General features: G+C 55.7%; 3 protein-coding genes across 3 annotated transcripts; 1 reads left to right on the top strand and 2 right to left on the bottom strand.

The window, feature by feature from the left end:
• Window positions 1-300: 300 nt before the first annotated feature.
• W97_05268 (uncharacterized protein) lies at window positions 301-1,121 on the top strand (the record flags this gene model as incomplete). Its single annotated transcript, XM_007783152.1, has 3 exons — window positions 301-366; window positions 427-553; window positions 613-1,121. The coding sequence occupies 3 exons, from the start codon at window positions 301-303 to the stop codon at window positions 1,119-1,121; spliced, it is 702 nt and encodes a 233-aa protein (XP_007781342.1).
• Window positions 1,122-2,160: 1,039 nt separating this feature from the next.
• Window positions 2,161-6,458, bottom strand: W97_05267 (uncharacterized protein; the record flags this gene model as incomplete). The annotated part of the gene is made up of 2 exons (XM_007783151.1): window positions 2,161-6,273; window positions 6,357-6,458. 2 exons carry the CDS (start codon window positions 6,456-6,458, stop codon window positions 2,161-2,163), a joined length of 4,215 nt encoding a protein of 1,404 aa, XP_007781341.1.
• Window positions 6,459-7,465: 1,007 nt separating this feature from the next.
• On the bottom strand, window positions 7,466-8,813 carry W97_05266 (pre-mRNA-splicing factor cwc2; the record flags this gene model as incomplete). Its single annotated transcript, XM_007783150.1, has 2 exons — window positions 7,466-7,981; window positions 8,052-8,813. The coding sequence occupies 2 exons, from the start codon at window positions 8,811-8,813 to the stop codon at window positions 7,466-7,468; spliced, it is 1,278 nt and encodes a 425-aa protein (XP_007781340.1).
• Between the last annotated feature and the right edge of the window lie 1,001 nt (window positions 8,814-9,814).

Here is a 9,814-nt window from a genome sequence, read left to right as displayed (position 1 = left end):
CCGAAGCGAGAAGGTGACAAACCCACCTCTTCATGGCCTCCACTTCACTTTGTCCCCTTCTTAAAAAGCGTCCTCCGCCCTCAGCAATATCAGAGCATTGATACGATCATCGGCGCCACCACCAAGGCGCATCCCGAGGTCCGCCGCTTGCATCAGCCTTACGCGGCCCACCTGACGATCACGCAGCCCAACCACCAGAAACCGGAGCCAGAACCTTGCTGGCCACCTGCCGCCGACCAGCCTTAGATCTACTACCTCCCACTGCAGTCACTCCCTTCTCTCGAGAGAAGCATCGGCATCATGGCGGAACGGGTACTCATGAACGAGTACAAGCAGCTGTCCAAGGAGCCATGGACCAACATAGAGGTGAAGCTCATCGCGCATATGAACCCTGCCCAGTAGATCCTCGCACTAACAGAGTCGTAGCTTGTCGACAACAACATATTCGAATGGAGCGTCGCCCTCATCGTCCTCAACCCTGACTCCGACTACTACGGCGGCTACTTCAAGGCACGGATGTCCTTCCCCAAGGACTATCCCTACCGTCCGCCTGGTGAGCAACCGATTCGCCCCTTGCTACCCGCTCCGAGACCGCGAACTAACAGACGCCAGAGTTCAAGTTCCTCCGCCCCCTCTACCACCCCAACATCTACCCCGACGGCCGCCTCTGCATCAGCATCCTCCACGCGCCCGGCGACGACGAGATGTCCGGCGAGAGCGCCGCGGAGCGCTGGTCACCCGCCCAGCGCGTCGAATCCGTGCTCCTCTCCATCCTCTCCCTCCTCGATGACGCGGAAGTGAACTCGCCCGCCAACGTCGACGCGGGCGTCATGCTGCGCAAGCAACCGGAGAAGTACAAAGCCATGGTGAAGAAGGATCTCGAGGCGTCCAAGCAGGATATCCCCGCCGGGTACAGCATGCCGAAACATGAGGATGCGTTCAGGACTGTCAGGGACGATGAGTACAACATGGAGTGGGCCGATTCGGACGCTGAAGACGACTTTGGTGGTAGCGAGTCGTCGGACGCGGAGATGGATGACGATGAGGATGATGATGAGGATATGGAGAATGAATCCGAGGATGACGAGGAAGAGGAGCAGGGCGACGACGATGACAACTGAGGAGTGAGCGGCGCGGCTCTCCACACCGCGGCGGTTTTCCACATTGGCTGTATTCTGCTCGGGCCATCGTGCATTGCAACGACGCTACCTGGCGTCACACCTCCCTCATCCTACAAGCTGGGAACCTTCTCATTAGCCCTCTATTTCCTCACGGTACGAATCTCACGATCCCATCTGCTTCCAGCGCGGCGTCCCGGCCTCGTTGTCTCGGGGCATAGTATCTAGGCGAGGCGGGAGTTCAGTCGGGCATTTCCTGGCGTTTCGGGCTTTGCGCTTTCATGCACCTCTTAGTCACCCTGTTTGCGTTCGAGCTGCACCTTGGTAGCTAGCGCGCGCACACAAATACAAAGATCAAACCAAAGCATCTCCTCGTGCCGTGGAAGCGTGCAGTTGCATTTTGAAAAGGATAATGGTGATACATAGCCCGCCTCCTTGTCCCCCAACCTTCCATCCTTTGCCTCTTAGCAAGCCTGAGTAGTGCAGTCGGCGCATGGAAATCCGTAGTTTCAATGATCCTTCTGGAACATGGGAGCTCGAGACCGTTACCATTCTAGTCCTCCATGAAATATGAATCAAAATCGCCTTATCCGCAAATACATTACCATTTTTTGAGCCAACTCCATTTAGCGAGAGATCATAACAGATATCACAACCTACAAATTCATTCGTGCAAGGGGAGCTCACAGATATTCAGATTTCTTTGATCAATCTTCCCAGACTACAGATCTCAAGCTGCCACAGCGCCGGGATGATGCTTGTGCCCCAGTACACTCCGTGTGAACCCGTACGCCCTCAGCATCTGCGCCGAAGAATCCCAAAAAAATCAAGTAATGCCTGGTAAGTTCTACCGATGAGTTTGTTTGAATTACCCACCAAGCCAACGACGCCATTTGCATCTTCTCATCCCCATCGTGCCATCAGTCAAGAATGCCATCCGCCGATTTTAGCGTCCCCTCCAGTCATTACACCACCCAGTGGTTGCTTGCGACGCCGACCATCACCCTGCCAACACCATCAGCTCCCAGTCCAAGCAGGCACATCAAGGAGGTCGAGACTTACGGTTCGACCCCGACGCCAACGGCGTCCCCACACTACTAACCGGCGCCGTACTCCTGCCATCGGCACCACTCGACGCGCCCTCAAAGTCTGCCATCTCTGGAAACGCCTCCGTCTCCTCCCTCAGCTTCCTCAGCGCCGTCTCCTCAATCATATTCGCATCCTGCCACAGCCAGCTCCCATCCTCATTGTACGTGCGGCAGTTGTTAGCCAAGAGGCCGATATCAGCCCTGAACTGGCGCAGGCTGGTGTACTCCTTCTTGTTGATCTTCTTCTTGACCATGTTCATGGAGATCGGGGAGCGGATCAGCTGGTAGTAGTCCGGGTAGTCGTTTTTGTCGGGGAGGTCGATGAAGGGGTCGATGATGCCGCGGGGAGGGAGTTCGGGCTTGTCGGCCGAGGTCTCTTCCAGGTCCAGCAGGTATTCGTAGACGTTGTTGAGGATCTTTTGGAGCGTGCTGCGCTCTTCGGTGGAGAGCGGGTCGGTTACCTTGGCTTGCCGGCCGCGTTTCTTTGGCGGCGCGATGTCGCCGTCTAGAGACGCGTCGTCGGCTTTGCGCTTCTCGGCTTTAGGCTTGCGGCCCCGCTTTTTAGGGAGCTGGGGCTCTTCGGAGCTGTCGCGCGAGGCGGGGGGTGAGTTGCCTAGGTCGTACTCGCCGCGGATCTTCTTCTCTTTGTTGGCGGCGCGCCGGGCGACTTTAGCGTCTCGACGTGCTATGGCGGCTTCGACTGTGTCCTCGTCGTTGTCGACGGCTTCGAGCCACTGCTCCTCCGTAAGACCGTCATCGTACTTGACTCGCGTGCGTTCGCGGGCGCCTCGACCGTAATTCTCCTCGATCTCCTCGACGACGGGGTTGTCTTCGTTCATGTAAATGTCCGGCAGCTCGGCCTCGCATAGCAGGCGCGGCAACTTCCTGTTAGGTCCATACTTGGACGTCCTCTCACGCTCCGCATCCATTCGCTGGAAGATCTCGAGTTCTTCTTCGGACCGCATCATGATTACGTTGAGGTCCTCGTCGTCCTGCTCGTCCTGCTCCATGTTCTCCGCAGCCTCGGCGGACTCAAGCATAACCCTTAGCATGGCGTCACGTTCCTCGTTCGTGGATTTGTTGTCGAATTTACCGGCTTGAATGACTTTGCCGTCCATGTCGAGCTTGAAGTTCGCCCGCTCTAGGATCTTTTCTTCTACGGAGTTGGAGCTGATGAGTCGCAGAATCCGCACCTCGTTCTTCTGGCCAATACGATGCGCGCGGTCCTGAGCTTGCAGATCCTGATGAGGATTCCAGTCAGAGTCATAGATGATCACCGTGTCAGCAGTCTGTAGATTGAGACCCAAGCCACCAGCACGCGTCGACAGCAGGAAGCAGAAGTATGGCGAACCGGGGGCGTTGAACAGTCTCAGCAGCTCTGAACGGTCGTCGGCCTTTGTAGACCCGTCAAGGCGAAGGTACTTTATACCCCTCAAGCGGAGGAAATCCTCCATGATGTTCATAATCTGAGTCATCTGGAAGAACATCAGGATACGATGGCCCGTCACCTGAAACTTCGGTAATATGCGGTCAAGAAGCTCGAATTTGCCGGCCGTTCGCCAGATCAGATCGTTTGTGCCTTTACCGGGGTTCATCTGCTCCTCGACTTCCTCGAACACGAAAGGATGGTTGCATAGCTTGCGCAGCTGCATAAGCATATTGCTCAGGCCGCGCATGCCGGTCTTGCCGCCCTTGCCGTCGCTGACCATGAGCCTGTTGTGGTTGACCAGTTGCTTGTACAACTTGGCCTGTAGAGCGGAGAAGTTGCACTTGATGACGCGCTCCTGCTTGTCTGGCAAGTCCTTCTCGACATCTTTCTTCAGACGGCGGAGCAAGAATGGCCGAAGGACCTTGTGCAGGCGACGAATGACAAGCAGCTGCTCTTCCTCTGTAAGCTCCATCTTGTCTTGACCACCAGTGTTTGCGAATGGTGTATTGAACCACTCGTCAAATGACTTGACGGACTTGAAGATGGTAGGAAGAACGAAGTTGAGCAGCGCCCACAGCTCAGGCAGGTTATTCTGAAGCGGCGTGCCGGTGAGGATAAGGCGGTACCGAGTGGTGTAGTATTGTGTGATGGTACTGCTGAGTTTGGAGTTGGCGTTCTTCATACGATGACCTTCGTCGACAATCATGTGGAGCCACTTGACCTTGCTGAGGATAGGGCGATCCTTGATGATAAACTCATATGTCGTCAGCAACACCTGGAACTGGCCGTAGCGAATTTGTTGCGCCTGCAGCTTGCGAGCATTCGGCGGACCTTTGTATACGATCATGTTCACGCTGGGTGCCCACTTCTCGAACTCGTTCTTCCAGTTTGTCAGGGTGCTGAGCGGCACGACGACAAGAAAGGGTCCAGGTTGGTGTTTCTTTTCGATCAGATAACATATCAGACTGATGGTCTGAATGGTCTTGCCCAGACCCATCTCGTCGGCCAACAGTCCGTTGAGATTGTTGTTGTACAGCGAGATCATCCACTGCAAGCCCTTGATTTGGTATTCCTTCAGTGTTCCTCCAACAAGGTTGCTGGATTGCACCTTGACTTCTTCTTTGATACGATGGGCGACTTCGTAGTAGTCCACCTTCTTTCCACCGCGCTCATCGCCTTCCTCAGCCTCGCTTTCGTCCGACGACTCCTCAATTGCGTCGCGATCACCATATCGATTGACGGCGCCACGCTGTTGTGCTTTGACGGACGCAGCGAGCTGATTCAAGAACCCGTCTGTCTGCTTGAGCAGATGCGAGATGCGACTGTCTTTTGCTTGACCGAGCAGTTTCAGGTACGTTTCCTCGTCGTTCGCTTTCAGAGCTTGCAAACGCTGCTTCGCCGTCCGCTCGACCCGTTTCTGTTCCTCCTTTTCTATGCTCTGATGCGTCACCACCATGAGCTGTCCAAGCCGCTGTACCCGCCTCTTCTGTTCTTGGGCCGATTTCCGCATCTCCTCTGCATGCCTGACGATCGAATTAACGTAATCGCTGTGCTTCTTCTTCTCTTTCGTCTCGCGAGCGTCGCGTTGCTGTTTCTCCAGCTTCTCGGTAATCCTGGCTTCGCGAAGAGACTGCTTCTTCACACGGCGGTACATGGCACGATTGGCAGTCGTAGCCAGGTTATCCGAATGAACCATCTCACGGCTGATCTGCTGGCGAAGCGCGCGCTGCTTCGGCAGTAGACACAGCATCTTGTACTCTATCAGAGCCTTCAGCTTCAGAGAACCGTCCTCGGTCGGCGCATCCGTTTTGCTGGTATCCCATACTCCGATATTCGCAGGTAGCTTCTCTAGTTCTGCCTTCCGTGAGACGATACGGTTATACACGATATTCTCCCGCTCTTCCCGGACTCGATCGACGTCTACTCCAACAGGCATGATGCTTGGTAGCACTGTCCGTCGCTCTCGGATACTATGATCCCTATAGCTGATAGGGGCTCCAAGCATGGTGTATGGGTTTGTAAAGGTCTCATAAGTCTTGCGAGGGGTCTGTTCTGCCGCTTGCTCTACACTGGTATCGGGAGCGGTTGCACTGGTACGGCGAGTGGTTTTCTCAAGGACTTGACCAGCGACGGCCACAGCTTCTGCGGGAGTGGGTGCCCTTCTCCCTTGTTGTGAAGGAAAGAGCTGTTGCTGCAGGTGGAGCGGGATTGGAAGGCTCTTGGAAAGCAGTTTGAATGCATTAACCTGGGTGCGCAGAGTCGCCATTTGGTCCTGCGTAAATGCGGTGCCAGCATAAGCGCCTATAGAAGGGGCGGGTTTGTCCGAGGCAGCAGGTTGTGAGTTCTGTGTGCCATTTTGAGGAGCCGGTGCTGCTGTGAGATCAACAGCGGGCGCGGAGGACTTCCCATCGGCCATCGTAATAGCTGACGGCTTTGCGCCGTTCGTGACTGCCACTTGCGAAGCACCGTTCTGCTGCTGCTGTTGTTGCTGCATTTGCTGCATCTGTTGCTGCCGCTGCCACGCTTGCCTCTGCTTGGCCAGGTTCGTCTGTTGTTGCACAGCTTGAAGCAGGTTGCGGGCTTTGAGGAACTCCGGATCGTCCTCCCTGGTGCCTTGGGCTTTCATCTGTTGGTATTTCTATTGACAAAAGTCAGTACAGGCCGTTGTAAAACTTCTGTGGATCGCAGGGGATGTGAACCACGGCTCGGAGACAAACTCACCTGGTATGCCTGCTGGACAAGCTCCCGCGTCAAGTTGGCCGGTAACGGCATTATCCCAGCAGCCTGGGGAGGATAAGGCCCCGGAGGCTGTACCGACGCCATGTTGAATGCGCTCCCACCCCTCTACTCGCGCGAGAGTGTTTGATTATTATATCCCAAGATACAGCGAATAGGAAATGGCAGCCTTGCGAAGTGGCGGTAGGCTGGGTCAAAGCTGCGTAAATGCGCTGTGCCGTGGAGCGCGTACCATCAGCGAACGGTGGATTTGTTGATGTCTGCCAAGCGCGTGGGTTGGTACTCTGATGGAGGGTGGACGGGAGTGCGAGGGTACAGTCGCAGTCGCGGCAGGGTGAGGTGAATCGTAAGGGCGCAGTCGAAATGAGCGTGGGTTGGTCGGGTGCGAAAGCGCAGCGCGCGGCGGTGGTAAATGTAGCTACGCGTCGAGGTGAACGTGTTGCAGGGCGGGGAGACGTTCAGGACCACGAAAGTCGATGTTCGTGATGGCCAGTGTCATCTGCTTTGGAACGTGAGAGCGAGCGGCTGAGAGCCAGATCGAGTGGCCGGCAAGGCACGTATCACGTGATTGCCCCCTTAGTCACCACCCTGACCCTGAGGAACCATCACCAGCTTCAGCCCTACCGTGTCCACTTGCATCAAACGGCAGATGCTGGGCATGCTATGTTGCTCTAAATGAGCCCGGGAGCAGCAACCCAAGCCCGGCATTGCACAAATCTAACTGTACGATCACGAGGGGCACGAATGAAGTTGGCATTGTCCTTCCATTGCTACACCATGCGTGCCCGAAGGCTGCAAACATCCCTTGGGCAGAGACCCAGCTATCCTGTCGTCCGCAACTAAACGCCTGAGCCCCTTGCAAGCACTCGTCTGCGGGTATGGCCAAAGACATCCTGCTACACAAATGGGCCCGGTGAAGGTCCCGTGATCTGGCATGATAATAGGTATTTCCCCAGGCCCAGTCATTTCCGCCATGGATTCCGGCAGCTGATGCTGTTTGATAGTAATCGACAACCGTGTCCATGTCCAGGCTACGGTAAATAAGGTATGGGGTATCTTAGTTGGAACGTGGTGCCCACATCAACCGGACTCCATCAATCGCTATCGTCGTCGCTGCCGTAGCCGACCAGTGCCGTGCCCGATCCGGAAGCAGCCGGTTTTGCCGTGGTGAAAGTAACGCCAGTCCCTCCACCATATCCCTTCAGCGCCGCAAGCGCCGAGCTCGACAGTATCCCGCCATTTTGCTCCTCCTTCGTCTCCTTTTCTTGCCGATCCGCATCCTCCAGCAATAGTTTCTCTTCCGATATTTCCAACATTCCACCATTCCGACTTGCCTCTAAAGCCGCCTTCTCTTTCGCGTACCACACATCATCCGGCGCATCATAGCCTTGCAATCCAAAGCTGCCCTCAATCTTTCGCCTCTTTTTCGCGTCGGGATCCCGCCCTTCGATCTCGGCCACGAAGTCTGCCGGTAACGCGCGCCGGACGGCCTCTGCTGCTTGCTCCTCTATTCGGTGTGCTTCTCGTTTCTGGGCTGCGGGGTTCGGGTCTGCGGTCGCCCACCGCACGTTCAGCACCTCGTTGTGATCTAGTGCCTGATGCGCCATTGCCTATTAACGTCTTGCGTTAGCCTTCCTGCTTCCTCGACTGGAGATTACGACAAAAGCGGATACGACTTACCTCTTTTGCAAACTGCGCATTCGCTTCATTTGTGTATGTGACGAAGGCAACTCCTCTCTGCGTCAAGCATCGTGTACGATCGATCTGACCCCATTCCTGGAAGTGCCTCGCTACTACCTCCTCGATGTCGTCCGTTACGTGTATCCTTCCCACGTAGAGCGTTCGATTCTGCCGCATGAAGGACCCCACACCTCCCATATCATCCCTGTAGTCGCTGTGCTTGTCTCGCCCGAAGCAGTCGATGTTCGGGTTGAAGATGTCGTGTAAGCCGGGCAGTCGGTGCAGATACTGACAGTTCTGCCCGTTCGGACACAGCCCCCGTGCGAAGAATAGGCAAAAGTACGACCCGGGAACGGAGTCTGCGCGCGTGTATCCGGAGTCCTTGGCGATGTTGCAGCGGGAAGGCGCGGCATGCTTGGAGAGGTACTTGTCTTCGCGGTCGCCGCCGCTCCATTTGTTGTACCAGATGTTGAAGATAGTTCCGGTCTGCGGCGGCGGTTCGAGCTTGAATTCCGCGGGATCAACCTGCGGACGCGCTGGCCGCCGCTTCTTCTTGCGCACTATCTTCCTCACTTTTTTCCCTTCCTCATTTGTGGATACGAGAGCGGTAGAGGTGTCTTCTGCGGGTAGTATTGAAGCGTTGGTGGTGCTTAATAGAGTTGTTGTGTCGGCGGAGGGATCTGGGGGAGGGCTGGGAGAGACGGCGGCGTCTATCGTAACCGCTGACATGGTAGGCGGTAGAGGCGACTGTACTTCTGTCATTGTGGAGAGAGTATGGGGATGCAGCGCCGTCGGGAGGTTGTCAAGCGAAACTGAGGCGGATGCCAAGCTTCCGTGTACGAAGCAGTGACACGATGGATAGTCACGTGATATGGCAAGCCCGACTGAGCCACAGACACCAAAGCATAAGATATTGTTCAAGGCACAACAGGAAGATGCAACAAATCCTCCGTATTACTTCAAAGTCGCCGAGGAGAGCCGTGGGGTCGTATCCGTACTACCAGGGGGATGTACACCGAGATTGATGAATATGAATCACCTCCGCAACCTTGAGCGATTCGCCAACTATTCGGCCGGGAACGCCTCCTCGTACGAGGGCGTCCGAACCAAGAGCGGTTTTCTGGGCGTTTGTGGGTGACTCCTTTGGCAGGCAACAGCATTATCTACATTCCCATTGCATGGCAGCTTCATCATGCCCGGCACTCCCGAAGGCTTACCGTTCCACCTAAGACTGACGGTGCCAAAAATGGTTAAAAGCGTCGAGTAACGAGCGGTCGGCATGTCGGTGACAGGATGCCCCAACACTACTTACATCACCCAAATTTCACGATGGCCTTTGAATTGCCGGTTTGGGGCGTGTATGCAACGGCCGTAACTCCTGTATTGGAGTGTAGCTTGCCCAGGTGCCCTACAAGGGCTCTCCCGCTGACCTCACTGTCTCGGACGGTGAACTGCAATGGTTGACTCACAGGTGCGTGCGAAGACAAGATGCAGCACTCGTACGAGTTCGGAGAGAATGAAGAGCCCGGATACGTATGTTAGTTAGGGCTGCAGCTGCGAAGTTGCGAATGACTCGGCAAGCGACATGCGAGTCTGGGGCAAGCGCGGCGGCCAATCCTCAGCCCGGCGACTTTTCTCGAGCAGCGCAGCCGAGGGATGGACGTCTTTGTGCAGCACACGCATCCCTGTACATCATGCTCGGATGTGGACGATACCGTGATGCCGTGCACAAGTCGCCGCCATTGACTGACTGTCTTATGGCA

This window comes from Coniosporium apollinis, assembly GCF_000281105.1.
Source record: "Coniosporium apollinis CBS 100218 chromosome Unknown supercont1.24, whole genome shotgun sequence".
Taxonomy (NCBI): Eukaryota; Fungi; Ascomycota; class Dothideomycetes; genus Coniosporium; species Coniosporium apollinis.
Note: the sequence above shows the minus strand (reverse complement) of the source record. Positions and strands in the feature narration are given on the sequence as shown.